Here is a 16,231-nt window from a genome sequence, read left to right as displayed (position 1 = left end):
TTTTTTTTTTTTTTTTTAATGAAAAGATGTAACTTTGTGCTTCAGAAATTTGTTTTCTATTTTTTCTGAGATGCTCAACCACTGTGCTTGGGCGCAGAGCACTCACTGAGCCCCTGGATGTGGGGAAGGCCCTCKGGGCTGCTCTCCCTGCACATCTCAGGTGGTGAAATGAACTCATGCTGGAGCAGCTTGTGCTGGCCAAGACTGTGCATGGATCCTGTTTCCATCCTGGAATGCTGATTTTCTCCCATTTTCCATCAGCAGAGCTATTAGGGAGGGGAGGTTACAGGACAGAAAACAACGCCTTCTTTGTGTTGTCATTACCGCTTGGAAAAACTTGCATTTCTGTTAAAACTCTTGCTTTTAAAATCTACTTCCTCTTGTATCTTCATCCTTCCCATTGAGCAGGGTTTGTGCATTGTGCCAATGCACAAACTTGATARATCCAAATTTATTATCCAAATCTAATTCCTGGCTGGAATTAGAATATAGGGAGCCTTTGAATTTCTCTGATTTTSTGTTTTTCCTCATTTCTAGCTGAGCACTTTACACCTGAAGGATGAAAAAACCAAACCAGATGCCAATGGTGAGTTTTATCTGTTCAGATGGGCTTGAAAAGGGTGGAATGTTTCCCTGTGGGGTTCAGACTGCTGCCAAAGTAAATTCTTGATAAACCATGAAATCCCAGAAGAGCTGACATTAAACAGCAGCACAGACCAAATATTTTTGTGTCTTCAGGGAGCTGTGTGAGCAAAATCCATTGGTGTGGTTGATAAGCTCCACTTGGACCTGGAGCTTGGGTTTCCTCTGCACAGTGATGGAGCTCTCCATCAGTGCTCCTCAGGAAAATGAGGGCAGTTCTCAGGAAAATGAGCTGTTTTGTAGTTTTTCCCATGTTTCAAAGCTYTGTGGGTGTGGGATGTCCCTGAGGCCTGACCTCACATGTGCCCCCCAAAACTCTTCCAATTCAGGTGCCATTGTCAAGGCAGACGACAATGTGGAGAAGACAGAGGACGAGGAGAAGGGTAAGTGCCTTCCTGAAAAATACTTTGGCAGGGAAAATAATTTAATATCATTACTAATTATATTGATTTAATATATACTTAAAGTAAGTCTGCCTTGTGTCTCAGGACCGCTGATCTTGTATCCTGCCCCAAGGACTTAATTGTAAAACATGTCCTTCCTCCATAATACTTTTAAAGGCATTGTGTCCTGTAATAACTTGGGAGACTCCTGGATTAGAGTGGAGAGAAATAAGGGGATAGCAGTGTTCTCCAGGCAGGACTGGCTACAGGAGCAGTTGGATAACCTGGAGCTGGGATTGCTGTAGCAACCAACGAGTTGTGTTTATGCRGTGGCGGTTCAGAGGTGGGTAACAGCTTGAAATCTTTCAGAAGGTGGTTTTARGAAACAGACTGAGTAGCAAAACCCCAGAGTGCAGCAGTTTAACCTCGTGTGGATCTCCCTTATCCTCAGCCCTTGTGTTTCAGCTCTGGGATCTTTTAAAATACTGTTTATCCTCAAACTTTCCTTAAAAATAAAACCCYAAGAGGTGTCTGCCCATATTTCAGAGTGAGGGTTGAGGAGGCCTTCCCCTGTCCCAGGTAGATGCTAAGCCAAAATAGCTTAAATAAACAGAGATCTGGATCTGTTAAAGTCCCATTTGGTTTGTCTTCCTGGATATTAAATGGGGAAATCTCTGGGACCTCTTGACATCTCATMCAGGAAGTGTGGGCTCTTCAAGCCATTACATTCTAATGAAGAATTTCAGTATTTGGAGGGATTCTGTTCCTTTCAACTGGCTCAGGAGTTCAGAGGGAGCAAGACCTGGAACAGGCTGTGACTGATGGATTTGTGTTTTCCACCTCCTTTTCCAGAGGACAGAGCTGCTCAGTCCTTACTGAACAAGCTGATCCGCAGTAACCTGGTTGACACCACAAATCAGGTGGAGGTGCTGCAAAGGGACCCCACATCACCCCTCTACTCTGTCAAGTCTTTCGAGGAGCTACGCCTGTAAGTGCCTGCTGGGATGAGCCAGAGCCTTCACTGCATGGAGCTGTTAAATTCTGGGAYCAGATATATTTAATAAGCTCCTTTATAACTGTATTTTTCAGTTTGTTGTGAGAAGCCTCATTCCTAAACTCAGGGAGAGCAGTTTTGGTGAGACTTCCAGAGCAGATGTCAGTTTGGAGCCCATCAGGTAGTTGGAACCTCTCCTCATGTCCTGAAAAATTCCATAGTTGCATAGGAGATACCATTTAAAAATAGATGGGTGTTTCAGGTTACTGCCAATCTATCATTAATAAATGAGTGTATCATTTGTATTATTTAAATGCAAGGAGAGTTGATTTATCTGGGTGCCTGGTGGGAGTTTCCATCTGAAACAGCAGTGAACAGCACAAAGGGAAAAGCTCTTTTCCTGCAATGCTGCATTTATGTACTGGACAGACGAGTGTTTTCTGACCCTTCCTGTTGAAAGCTTTTACCAGTGCAGCTTTCAAGTGATGATAACTGTATTTAAGGCATGATAGATTGATATATTTATATTTATAAATATATATATATGTATATTAATGAGCTGAGGATGTGTCCTGTTGGGATTGTTGTGCTTGCATTCATCTCAGGTTTGTTGCTCTACACGCTCCACAGGGAAATGGGAGCTAAGGAGCCTTCTCCCCATGAAATGTCAGGATGTTTTGCTTCGTTAGTGTTAGTGGTTGAATGTCTACAAAAAGAAGCTGAGGTCCTGCAGTGCCTGTTAGACTAATTCTTGTGTTTCCAAAGGCAAACAATCCCAGGGAGTTAATGACAGGGACAGCCAGACTAATTGAGTCTTCATTTTGTTATGACTCTGGGTATCCTTGGCAACTGGTGCAGAGTTGGGCTTTGTCTGTCCTTGCTTGGAGCAGCACAAGGTTGCATTTTCAAAGAGCTTTTGTTCCAGCCATCGTTGGAAAGTAATAACAGAATTTTTGCAAAAGCATGTTGTGCTGAATAGGAAGTCACTGCAGTGGGAAATGTGGGCAGGAGATCTGTAATGTGCTTTGAAAGGAGAGTCCTTCTGAGAGCACTCATGGCATCCAGGCAGCACTTGGGGGGTCATCAGTGGAGAGTTTTCAGCACCATAACCTGCATTTGGGTTGTTCTGGGGTCTTCTTGTCTAACAAGTGTCTGTTGAGAATAGAAAGCTCCCTTGAGAGAAAGCAGGAGATGAGAGTTTGCTGGCCAGCAGTGTCAGCACACAGTTGTGGGTGTGAGGGTTGGCTTGTACCCACGGATCACAAGRTGCAGTCACAGCAAACTGAGCTAATTACAAGTCATTTACCTGAGCTAGCATCGCTCAGTTACATTACAGAATCCACTTCCTGAAGTGCTTGCAGACACCTCATGATCCCTTCCTCCTGTTCCTCACGTACCAAGATGGCTTTGTCCGGTGTTTGAGTCATCGAGGAGTGATAATTTTGGCACTGAGATTAGGCATGGCTGAGGAAATGGGATTGGCCTGAAGGACAGGATTAATGCTTTCTGCTCTGGGATTCCTGGATTGTCTGAAAAGCTGCTTTGGAACAAGCAGTGCTGGCCTTAGACACAGRCTTTGCCCTGGAGCTGGACAGGCAGGCTGACTTACAGAACCAAGGGGGTTTTGTAAAKCTTCCTGTCCAAACTTCCTGCTGTCACTTGTAGCTTCCAGATGCTGACCATAGTTGTTTCACTGGTGGGATTGTAGCAGGGATAGCTCTAGGTCATTTTCTCAACGKTTTTTTTCATCTTTTTGTAAACAAATGAAAACTAAATGGACTTTMATAGGTCATGATATAAAAATTTCTGTTTTCAGGAAACCACAGCTCCTGCAAGGAGTCTATGCCATGGGCTTCAACAGACCATCTAAGATCCAGGAGAATGCCCTGCCCATGATGCTTGCTGAACCGTATGTAAACATTCTTCCTACTCTGTACCAGAACAGAAGGATTTGAAAGGTTTAGTGTGCTRTTACTGAATTTTGGATGGGAGGAGGGTGATAGAGAAGCTCTCAGGATATGGARAAAGGGTTCCCATGCCATGGTGTTTTTGTGGTTGCTAACTGTGTGACAGCAGCCCTGAATTTGTCCTTTTTCGTAGGGCTGATACTGAGGATGCAGTGCTGTGGTGTGTGGGAGGTCAATCCCATTTTCCTCATCAGTTTGGGAAGAAATAATACAAAATAGCTCAGAAATCCTGGGTGGGTGGGAGTAGCTGAGGTGCTGGTTTTCCCCTCCACAACTCAGAGCTGGAATCTGTGAGGTACTAAGACACTGGGGAAGATACGTGGAATGGGAAATTACTGAGAGATAACCACAGTTCTCCTTCCAAATCGTCCTAATTGAGAAACACTGAAGGACAGAGTTGGGCAGGAAGTAATTCCTGCCCTGTGAAGCGTAGCTGGTCAAARTGGCCATGGATCCAGAGCAGGGGTGGATGTGGCAGGATTTAATTGCTGCTGTGCTGCTTCACCCTCTGAGCTGTGCCTGCTGTGCCCYCAGCCCGCAGAACCTCATCGCACAGTCGCAGTCCGGTACTGGCAAGACAGCTGCCTTCGTCCTGGCTATGCTCAGCAGGGTTGAGCCTGGGAACAAGTACCCACAGGTAAAGTATGTGGGATGTGGCTGTTCTGGGGTGCTCCGTGGTGGTGCAGTGCCATCTAGTGAAGAGTCTGGGCTGCTGGGAGGCTGTCAGATCTAAATTCGTGCCTTGATGGAGCCGTGGTGCTATGTTCATTAAACTGCTTAAAGCAGGGGTGGAGGTTTGGGGATTTATCAAAATGCCTTCAGTGCAAAAGATGTGGATTTTGCTCAAAGCTTGTTCCTGTCAGTCCTTYCTGTGCATCACACAGGGTGCCATTGGTGTGTGAGAAGTTAAATGAACTGGGAGGACTTAAATCAGAGAAACAGCCTAGTCTGAAGGGGGTTGGATGAGTGGGTTTGGGGTGGAAGGGGCTTTTTTAATCCAGTTTCCTCATGGGATAGTTGAGAAACTGTTCAGCCACTTGCATATTTGTCTTGAAGAAAACTTCAGAAAGGATTTTAAAAAGCAGGTGTGATAATGTTGCCCTGGATGCTGATCATTTCACTCGTTATCCTTCTGTTCCTCCAGTGTTTGTGCCTTTCCCCAACATACGAGCTGGCACTTCAAACAGGAAAAGTGATTGAACAGATGGGAAACTTTTACCCGGAGCTGAAACTCGCCTACGCTGTCCGAGGCAACAAACGTGAGTAAAGGGAAACACCACAAACAGGAATGAGGAAATGGTGCTCCTCAGGTGCACCTGAGCAGTCAGGTGGTGAAATGGCTGGGTCAGAGAGAGACAGAGCATTCCCCTGTCTGCACAGCCACCCTACAGCATCCCTTCTTCTGTCTTGGCAGTGGAGAGAGGGCAGAAGATCTCAGAGCAGATCGTAATCGGCACACCCGGCACCGTGCTGGACTGGTGTTCCAAACTGAAGTTCATAGATCCCAAGAAGATCAAGGTGTTTGTGTTGGATGAGGCAGATGTGATGATCGCCACGCAGGGCCACCAGGACCAGAGCATCCGCATTCAGAGGTACAGACTGGCACTGCAGGGACAGCAGGGCTGGGGTGGGGACCACTGAYCTCACTGGTGAAGCAATGAGATTAAAATGATGGATTAGCTCTAGTCCAGGTGGTTAACAGAGGCACAATGTCAGGGGATGACAGGTGGTTTCATTTCCTTACAGAATAAAAATCCTGTCCCTGGAGCAGGGTTTATTGCTTTTTAAGAAGGCAAGTGTGGATGCCTGTGGTCCATGAGGGAGAGATCATGGGTGGGTCAGACTGGCATGAGTCTTTCCAGCCACTGAAATAACTGGTTCTAGGGGTTAGGATCCTCATTTTCTCATAACATGAATTCTGTCAGGATATCAGGAGATGGCACTGTTGTGTGGGAACCCTCCCTTATTTCYCTCTTTTTCAGAATGCTCCCCAGGGACTGCCAGATGCTCCTGTTTTCAGCCACTTTTGAGGATTCTGTGTGGAAGTTTGCTCAAAAAGTTGTTCCTGACCCAAACATYATCAAGCTGAAGCGTGAGGAGGAGACCCTGGACACCATCAAGCAGTATTACGTTCTGTGCAATAACAGAGATGAGAAGTTCCGGGCTCTCTGTAACATCTATGGTGCCATCACCATYGCCCAGGCCATGATCTTCTGCCACGTGAGTACTTCCAGGGAATGCTGGTCCTAGTGCCCCCTCAGGGTCTGCTAGTACCCAAACCAGGCCAGGCATGGTTTCCAGAAAGAAACAGAGAACAGAAATTGCCCTTTTGGGCTTCTCTCGCTCCATCTTTGAGTGAAATCTTGAGAGCCAGGTTAGCACTGACTGGTTTGATTCCCTGGGTTTGTCCATCCAGGAGACACTGTTGGACTTTTTTTATTCCTGAATCATCATTTTATGCCTGAAATCCTCTGAAGCAAAGATCAGAGTAATGCATATTTTACCAAAACTCTGAACTACTGAAAAAAAYAAAAAGAGGGGCTGGAATATGGATGCAAATAGGGCAGAATGGGGGATTGGGAAATCTTTTCTCTAGCTGATACAGAGCTGTTCCTGGGACTCCATTTCCCTCAGGTAATTGAGGATACACCTCTGGAATCTCACTGTGAATGATACTGAGGCTTTGTTTTCTTTTTCTGGAAGCCACCATAATTTTTTTTAGGGAAAACACAATGCTGACAGCACAGAACAGCYAGGCAAAGTGAGCTCAGACAGGATGAGTGTTTGGAGTCTGCTGCAGCAGTTTGATTTTAGGCTGTCTCAAGACATAATTGGAGCTCAAAAAACTGTATCATAATTAGGAATTGTTTAATTCAAGGCTGCCTAGAGCCTCTGTGGGATTTCACAACTACACTCAGCTCCAATCCTGCCATTTTCCAAGCTGAGTAGTTGTGGTTTTGTGACAATTTTCATCAGTGTGCATTGTAATGTCAGTCGCCAGCAGAGTGAAACCCAAGGAGCAGAGCACAAAGAAAATGTGTCCTTTATTAATCAAGGCCTCCTGTGGTGGCAGAGACTCATTTTCCTCATTCTGATAGAGTTTGTAATGGGAACAAAAACTGAGCAGCCACTGAGCTTCCAGTGGGCCCCCAGAGAGGTTTATTGCTGCTTTCCAGCATTAAAAGTCCCTCCCAAACCTGAGGCTGGCTGTGTGTTCCAGACTCGGAAGACAGCAGGGTGGCTGGCGGCGGAGCTGTCCCGGGAAGGCCATCAGGTGGCTCTGCTCAGCGGGGAGATGATGGTGGAGCAGAGAGCTGCTGTGATTGAGCGCTTCCGAGAGGGCAAGGAGAAGGTGCTGGTGACCACAAACGTCTGTGCCAGAGGTAGGACATGGCAGAACGGGGCCAGGGAGGGCTGGAAGTGACAATTCCTAAGATAACACGTATCCCTGACCAGCTTCCTAAGATCACACATATTAGATAGATACGAGAAATATAAATAACACTTAGATATATAGGATAACCCCTGGCCAGGYTGCAGGAAGAATTTGCATCCTCAGSTGTTCCAGTCGGGAGAAATTGGTGTCTTTGCAGTCAGGATGCCTGTGGGCACAGGATTCCTCATATGAAAGCCCATCCTGTGTGAGAATCTGACGCCAAGCCTGGTTTGTGCTGCTGACCTTCAGGGTTTGCAGTAAACATGTGCCCAAGTACAGAAAACTTAAGAATAGCGAAATCCAGTTCACTGTCCGGGTAGGAATTTGTGGTGTAATTCAGTATCCTAGAACAGTTAAGGCAGGATTGTACTTTGACAAAAACAAGCAGTCTTTAGAGCTTTGCAGAGGAGGAGAGACTTTACAAAGTATTGGTAGAATTTCCAAAATATTTAAGTGTCTTTGGCTGCTTTAGTAGGATTCTCTGCTCTAACAGCTCGATAGTTTTTACTTGCAAGTGCCCTACTGGATATTGTGGAAAAGCTCCATTTCAGAGTCTGAGGAAGCTGTTCCTGCCCTACAAGAATTTAAGTGAAGCTGTGTAACCCAATGCTTTCCTTTTGTCAGGGATTGATGTAGAGCAGGTCTCTGTTGTTATCAATTTTGATCTTCCYGTGGATAAGGATGGAAATCCAGATAACGAGACCTACCTGCACCGCATCGGCCGCACTGGCCGCTTYGGCAAGCGAGGGCTGGCCATTAACATGGTGGACAGCAAGCACAGCATGAACATTCTCAACAGAATCCAGGAACATTTCAGTAAGTACCCTCAGGCTTTCTCCTTTCTCTAAACTTGAATTGCTGCAGTGTTTGATTTGTTGGATGCTGAGCAGGGCTGACGGGTGTTTGTTGAGCCTGAAACTGGTGACAGAGCAGCACAGAGGTGTGGTTGGTAGGGTGTCACTTGGGGCTGTGACCTGCTGCCTGTGACAGGAGCACAATAAGTCAAGAGTGTGTTTGCTGGCTGCCTGGATGCTCCTTTAAGTGGTTGTTCCAGGGCTGGGTAACACTGGAGTATCCAGACAGGCCTTTGATAAAAGGAAACGGTTTTAATCTGTATTTTTAAAACCTGACTAAACATTCCCTGATGAACCAGAACTCAAATCCACCTAAGGAGAGCAGCATTCTCTGCTTCTCTCCCTTATCTGCTCAGTGTTACAAAATCTGACTTACTTCTCTTCTTTCCCAGACAAAAAGATAAACAAATTGGATACTGACGACTTGGATGAAATTGAGAAGATAAATAACTRAAATAGCTGCTGGACCTGGTGTGTGCCCTACTGTGGAAGCTCTCCCACTACAATTGGATCAGCGTTTGGATTGGCACAGCCTCTCAGCTCGTCCCGAAAAGGACTCTTTTAAGATATGAGTACACAAAAATTACCTCATTCTCAAAATTGCAGTTGGACTTCAAATTGTGCAACTATGGGGAGGAAGAGGAAATGTTTACAGAAGCTTTTAACATTTCTTAGTTTAGCCTTAAAATGGGATGATCTTTGGAATTCTGAGAAGTACACTTGCCAAAAGAGAGGCAATATGGAATTACCTAAATTTTAAAASAAAAAAAAATTATTGCCTTTAATTGGAATATTGTGCAGCATTAACCTGATCAGTTTAAATTGAACAGCTGAATATATAAYGGACATAAGGAAAGGAAAGAAAAACAAAAAACCCAAACAAGGCAGCTGGTTTTTGGCTAAATATTCAACTTGTACAAACTAGGATGTCATTCTCTTTGGCGCTCCCCTGAGCTCTTTAAGACTCATTTCTGGCTTCCTGATGGATTTGCCCTGCTTTTCCTTACATAAATTGTCCTGAGGATGTCTCCAGTAGCTCCTACTCGCAAACACAGGTGCCGTGTCGCTTTTGCTGGGCAGTATTTTCGTTTCCTTTGTCCTGGATTTGTTGGGATGGCTGCACTCCGTGATGTGGGTGGTGGTGACACTACAGAGTTCATCCCGAGTATTTTAACCTGGCTACGGTGTGGGTGGGTGGGGTGGGAGGGGCAGTATGAAGGGAACTGTACTAATGAATTGTCTGATGAATTTCACCTCTTGTGAATTCAATTCACCGTGTGATGAAATGCACCGTGCTGTGAGCATGGAAAATATACAAAGCTGTTGGGCTTCACCCATCAAATACAGGAATAAAATAACAAAAAAATCATGATAGCCTGGACCGACCAAAAAAATTTACCCTTGCAACTCCAAATTTACCTGTTACAGTATGTTCCAGTACCAGAGTTTTTAAGTTAAATTGCTCAGCCGAATTGCAGGTGGGAAGTGCTCCATAGTGCAAAATAGGTCATTGGTCCCTGCCCTGGGGTGTTGCATGGAGAAGGAAGGATTGACCCCTCCTGTGTGTTGGGACCATTCTGGTGCCCACAGCTGGATGCCTGTGGGCTATTCCCCCAGCCCAGTCTCCAGGAGGAGGAGGAGGCTCCTGAAGCAGAATTTAGGGTGCACAGCTCTTTGTCAGGGGTAAATGGGGCCTGCGTGAGCAGCCATGGGCCTGCTACTCAGTGTGGGAATCACATCAAAACAAATGTATAAATTGTAAATTTAAACGGAATTGTTTCCTTTGCAATTTTGGCCATCATATTCTGTTCAAAGACAGGAACATGGATCCTTTTACCAAGTAAAAAAAGGCTCATTTAAAATGTACCTAAAATTTTAGGAAATTGTGCACCCTTTTATCAATTTGTATAAAGGCTTTAGTGAAGAAAAAAAAAACAGCTTAAAATTAAACTTTTTGTATTCTGGGGTGTATCTATTTTTATTCTGTTGGAATCCTATTTAAAGTGGCAGGTGAGTGAATGCTTGCGTGTGGAGTGGAAGACTTGATTTAATCACAACTTTCCTAGTACAGCTGAATGACCTGGTGACAGCAGAGATTGGGTTGAATTGTTATGGAAGCTGCTGCTGGTCCTGTGTGCTGTTTCTAATGTACTTTTAATTGGAATTAAAGAACACATACTGAACGATCTCTTTGCTGACTTCTTGCTTGAATACTTTGGTGTTAAAAGTCTTGCCAAGTTTTCTATTTTTGGCCTTCTCATCCTRTGACAGACTGAACTTTATTGCTGAAATTCATACAAGATTTCCCCAAAGAAGTTTGTTAAATGATGCCACACAATAAATGAGGTCAGATAAATACTGTTCTTCCCCCCTGTGCTTCTTGTGCTGGACTTGGCAGAGTTTCTACTAAAACCTCCCCAGAACAGTTTCAAAGGTAAGAGAAGGAGAACTGAGGGAGAAATAAAGGGTTTTCTCTGTGCTGTGTTAGCCTAGATCAAGACTTGATGGTTTTTGCCCATCTTTGGAGTTGCTGTAGCCTGGGTGAGGTGATTAGAACCAAATTCATCTGGCTTTATCTCAGATATCCAGGACAAATGTCCGCCAGCATGAAAAGTCCACTGTGAGACAAGTTATTGTCTGATTGTTCTGTTCTTGTTCAAAGCTCTCACACCTGCCTGGTGGTCTYCAGGCCTGGTAACAGCCTGTCACTGTTCCAAAGTGCTTCCTCCTTGGCTGCAATCTTGTATCCAGCACAGGATGCAGATGCAAACTCCAGGAGGGTGGTGTGGAGGGCAGCTGACCATCCAAAGGCTGATCTGGGCAGCCCYCGAGGTATTTGCCATCAAATTAAAGGCATTTCTTAAGAGCAGCTGTGATGGATAAACCTCTCCTCACGTAAATCATTTGAAGTTAGAATTTCAGCCTAAACAGTATGGAACACTCTTGAAATGTAGGAGTAACACAGTACACAGAACAGTCAGAAAAAAAAGGATTTGATTACCTAACCTGAAGAAAATGGTCCCTTTTCCTGAAACSAGGTGAAATACTTTGTGGTTCTGTTGAAAGCATCCATATGTTCTGATATCTGGGACTGCTGCTGAGTGAATCCCATCACTAATAGAAGCAGGTACTGCTATTCCATCAGGCACTGGTTTTACAAAGCTGCTGGACCCTGAACACTTCATTTAGTGTCAGGTACTGCACTCAGAATCAGCGCCAGCATCAGCTTTCTGCTCCTGTTACTTTTTGTGCTCCTGTGCTGAGTTGGTTTGCAGTTACACTGAGCTTCAAAATAAACTAGGTTTGCCTCAAAACATTTAAACTCACTCATCTGTGCAGCAAGTGCTTCACTTTTAAGGAGATTAAAAATTATTGCCTTTGAAATTCCATTAGAAACTAGGAGATACTTCTCTTTTTTTAGCACAAGCGCATTGTATTTACCTAAACCTGCCAAGTCACCCAATCAGCCTTTTAATGATGGTTTAGTAAAGGATGGTTTACTTCATGAGCCCATTTCCAGTCAAATCCCATTTGGTATTAACCTTCTTAYTTGAAAATTCCCAAAGCAGCACTTGTTTCTTGGACGAACTCACTTCAGTGTAGAGGTGTTAAATGGAATTATCTGTACTATCCCTTCTTAACTCTCCTYACCTATGGACCACATGAGCTGAATGAGAGAAGGAAAACTAAAGAGAAAATCCTGCTGCTCAGTCAAAATAATCATCATTTATTCTTAAAAAGATGAGTTAGTCACACTTAAGAGCTGGAGTGAGGTTACCCAGAAATACCTGAGCTCTCATAAAAATAGCGTTTTATGATCAGTTTTGTAATTCAATACTTCACAATAAGCCATTTGTGTGTTGTTACTGTCATTTCCAGTGGTTTTGGGGTTTGATCTCCTTTTTAGTCTCTTGAGAAGGTGTTTAGGATAATGATAAACTACTGAAGGTGGTCCTGTGGCTAAACCAGTTCTGGTTTTACCTTCCCAAATGGTGCCTCWGCATTCAGAGATGTGGTACCTTCCCAAAATAGAGAAAAGGACAAGGGGAGAGGTCYTGGAAACTTCAGTTTTCAAAGAACATCAGCAACTTCAACAAACCAAAAAGGCTGAAGGTTGGTGGCACTCAAGCAGAAATTTGTGATGGCACAGGTGACACAAGCTGCTCCGTATGAATCAGGTTTACACATCTAAAATACTATTTCGAGACAGATCCATAACTCTGCTTCACGGGGAACTTGTGGGAGAYAGAAGATAAAGAAGAAGGCACAGGAAGCATCAGATTCTCAGTTTTTTGGAAGAAGCAATGCATCCCACTGAGCAGAAGGACCCACGCTATCTCTGTATGCCTAAAGATCTGCTGCATCRCGCTTCTTGTCCTGTCGGATGCACAGCACCGACTTGGGGAGGATCCCACATTCCTGAAGGGATTTTGTAAGGTCACAGAAGCTCCTCCGGGGCACCTCCATKGTTTCAACACTGCAGTGTTGGTAGTTGGCCAACAATTTCTGTCCTGCCACGGCAAGGACCATCTGGAGACTGTCAGAGGGCTTGAAGTGGTGYTCAAACCTCTGCCCAGAGGGTGATCGGACCGCGAGCAGCATGTGCGGCTCTTCCCGGCTTACAGGGCACATCCGAGGGCTCTGCTGCCTTGCTTGCCTTCCCTGCTGCTCAGGGGCACGGTGCACGTGTGAGCTCTCTTCAGTGGGAATGTCACTTCCTGACAATGTGCTGGCAGATCCTTGTTCTCCAGAAAGAGTCTTGATGGCTTTTGGAGCTTCCTCCTGCCCCTCACTCACTTCCAGCCGGTTGGTCTGTTCAGCCAACGCTTCCACAGCATCRCTCCTTGTGCTCTTCCTGACGATGGAGGGGAGCACACGGTACTTGTTCAGGGAACAGGACCTCTTCAGAGGCACTTGCTGCAGGAGCTTTGGGATTTTCTCAGCTGACACCTGGGCAGGTAGGAATGCTGGTTTGCTGAGCGGTGTTCTCCGGCTGCTCACTAATTGCCGAGGAGAGGCTGCCAGTGGGGAAGATGGCACATGGCAYGGACAGGCTCCCATGCCCTGAGGGTGGCTCAAGCTTGGTCTCCGTCCCTTGGCAGATTTGGGCCTGGTGACATGCATGGTGACGGCGCTGACCCGYGGCAGAGCAGCTGAGCCTGGAGGGAAACGGAGTTGAGCTGGTGCTGAGTCCAGGAAAGCTGCTGTGGCCATCGCACCTGCGGGTCATGAGCAGAGGGAAAAGTTACAGGAACTGGGCAGGAAATCTCCAAAGAGTTCCATCTCCCTGCAGCTCCCAGGTTGTGCTACRTGTCAGCCAATAACGGGATAAATCTGGGGTGTCCCTGTGTGGGCAGGCAGCAGCCCTGCRGTGCAGTAAGGGCTGAGTCACAGARTGGGGCAGATGTTTTATTTGTAGGGACTGGCTTGGGCAGGAATCGGTTAAAGTTGACCCAGAGCTTTGGGAAGTTGTGCCCTTTGCAACTGAATGTAAGTTTTTGGTGGAAAGCACATTTTTATACTTCTGAAGCTGGAAACTCAGTGAAAGGGAGATGAGTGAAGCTCAGAGCACAGCTCTAGCCTTTTCACTGTTCCTGCACTGGCAGATTGTGGATTTTGGGATAAGACTGACTACACTTCATATTTTAAAGATATCTCAAAACCGAGTTAGAAAAACCCTGATTCAATACACAGAAAACTGTTGTGACTCTCCTGTGACCAAAAGCTGCTTAACAGAGAATGATTTACCTGAAGGAATGGCTGGAGCTGCGCCARGGCAGGTTTAGGATGGATTTCAGGGAAAGGTTCTTCCCCCAGAGGGTGCTGGCACTGCCCAGGCTCCCCAGGGAATGGGCACAGCCCTGAGGCTGCCAGAGCTGCAGGAGCGTTTGGACAGCACTGCCAGGGATGCACAGGGTGGGATTGTTGGGGGTCTGTGCAGGGTCAGGAGTTGGACTCCACGATCCYTGTGGGCTCCTCCCTACCCAGGATATTCCATGCTTCTGTGATATAACCTCCACTAAGGAGGAAGCCAAGTTCTGCTGCGTGTTCCCCAAATGAGGCTGCACTCAGAGCACTCAGCTGTGCCAGGACAGGCCATCGGGTCACAACCTCCAGCAATGCTTTGGAGAAGTGCCACAGGGAACCTGCTCTTCCCTGCCTCTGGGTTTTGTGGCAGCATTTACTAAGGGGGAAGAAAAAGACACCATGGATTGCTTGGCATTCTTCCAGGAGTGACACAATCACACTCAGCTGCTGTTTGTCACCTCAGCAGTGTATGGGCCAATGCAAACCTCATGGAGTTCAGCAAAGCCAAGGGCAAAACCTTACACCAGGGTCAGGACAATGCCAGGCACCCCTGGGTGAAACAGGGATGAAGAGCAACCCTGGGAGAAGAATGAGCTGCAGAGCTGCCTCCAGCTCTGGGATCCTCAGCAAAGGAAGGACGTGGAGCTGCTGGGGTGAGTCCAGAGCAGCCGCCAGGATGATGGGAGGGATGGAGCAGCTCTGCTGAGAGGAAAGGCTGAGGGAATTGGGATTGTTCAGCCTGGAGAGAGAAGGCTCCAGAGTGAACTAATTGTGGCCTTTCAGAATCTGAAGGACCCAAAAGGAAAGATGGAGAGAGACTATTTACAAGGGCCTGGAGTGCCAGGACAAGTGGGAATGGCTTCCCACTGCCAGAGGGCAGGSTTAAATGGGATAWTGGGAAGAAATCCTTCCCTGTCAGTGTGGTAAAGCCCTAGCACAGGTTTCTCAGAGAAGCTGTGGCTGCCCCTRGATCCCTGGCAGTGTCCAAGGCCTGGTTGGARRGGGCTTGGAGCACCCTGGGATAGTGAAAGGTGTCCCTGCCCATGGCTGGGGTGGAATRAGATGAGCCTGYCCCTTKCCAAYCCAAACCCTTCTGTGATTCTGTTCTTAACCAAACAAACAGAGGGAACAGCCCCTGTGGCACTTTGCCAGCCATGTTTGTTATTTAAYACTTGATTTCTCCTCCAGCGAGCAGGGCCAAGGCAGAAGCCCAGCACACCCTGCCCAGCCCCAGCTGACAGAGCTGTCCCTCCCAAGCCTTCAGCAGAGCTGGACAGGGACACGTGCCCGGGTGACTGACCTCAGTGTCCCCAGAGCCTGTGGGAGGGACAGGGGCTGTGCCTTCCCCTTAGTGCTCTAACAAATAAACTCCAAGGCAACAAYGCACAGAGGGAGAACTCCCAAGCACACGGGAGCACTTAAAAATATCCAGTGAATAAATAAATAAATAAACCCAAGAATAAACCCCCAACCAACCAAGTTGGCAGAAGCCCCGGTGGGACCCTCCCGCGGGTGTCTGTACCATCCCATCCCAGGTTAGAGGGGAGAGGCTGACAACACGGGGTGTGGTGAGGGATCAGGACAGGGAACTGCAGCCAGGGAGGGCTGTGCCCACAGGTGACCCCAAAACGGTGACCCCAGGGCCTGCAAATGTGAGCACTTCACACCCCTGACCTACACCACGGGGTCACAGAATGGGTCAGGCTGAAAGGGACARTGGCAGCTCCTCTGGTGCCACCTTCCTGCTCCAGCAGGGTCAGCCCAGAGCACAGGATCGAGTGCGGATGGGTCTGGAACATCTCCAGCGAGGGAGACTCCACACCCTCTCTGGGCAATGYATTCCAGGGTGTTCAAAGCTTTTCCTTAAGTTCAGGTGGAACTTCCTGGGCATCAATCCCTGCCCGCTGCCCCTTGTCCTGGTGAGGGCTGGCACAGCCCCAAGCAGAGCCCTCAGTGCCACAGCCTGGCCGGGCCCACAGCCGCGCCTGGGTCGGAGCCCACGGCAGGAGCGCGGCAGAGTCCGACCCCCAGCGCGGCTCCACAGCCCCGCCGTCCAGGCTCCGGACGAGCCCGGGCTGTTCCCGGCCGGTCCCTCACCCGGTCCCGCACCCGCACCCTCTCCCGGCCCCGCCGCCCCTCACCTGCCC

At 47.2% G+C, this 16,231-nt stretch overlaps 3 protein-coding genes across 3 annotated transcripts in view; 2 read left to right on the top strand and 1 right to left on the bottom strand.

The window, feature by feature from the left end:
- Positions 1–971: 971 nt before the first annotated feature.
- On the top strand, positions 972–10,624 carry LOC130585061 (ATP-dependent RNA helicase DDX19A-like). Its single transcript, XM_057385387.1, is given in 10 exon segments — positions 972–1,025; positions 1,878–2,013; positions 3,836–3,928; positions 4,521–4,623; positions 5,131–5,245; positions 5,401–5,578; positions 5,969–6,206; positions 7,207–7,369; positions 8,047–8,238; positions 8,669–10,624. Coding segments are annotated over 8 exon segments (1,224 nt in total). The 5' UTR covers positions 972–1,025; positions 1,878–2,013; positions 3,836–3,866; the 3' UTR covers positions 8,842–10,624.
- A 1,292-nt stretch (positions 10,625–11,916) lies between these two features.
- Positions 11,917–13,490, bottom strand: UBXN10 (UBX domain protein 10). The gene has a single exon (XM_057385393.1). It carries the CDS (start codon positions 13,488–13,490, stop codon positions 12,624–12,626), a length of 867 nt encoding a protein of 288 aa, XP_057241376.1. The 3' UTR covers positions 11,917–12,623.
- A 1,098-nt stretch (positions 13,491–14,588) lies between these two features.
- LOC130585077 (phospholipase A2, membrane associated-like) overlaps positions 14,589–16,231 on the top strand; it is a 7,875-nt gene continuing 6,232 nt past the window's right edge. Inside the window, exon 1 of the mRNA XM_057385404.1 lies at positions 14,589–14,737. The gene's annotated coding sequence lies outside the window, so the exon portion shown is untranslated. The remainder of the gene's footprint in view (positions 14,738–16,231) is intronic.

The sequence above is a fragment of the Malurus melanocephalus genome, unplaced genomic scaffold (assembly GCF_030028575.1).
Source record: "Malurus melanocephalus ecotype Western Australia unplaced genomic scaffold, MMel_1.1 scaffold_822, whole genome shotgun sequence".
NCBI lineage: Eukaryota > Metazoa > Chordata > Aves > Passeriformes > Maluridae > Malurus > Malurus melanocephalus.
This window is presented reverse-complemented; position numbering and strand designations above follow the sequence as displayed.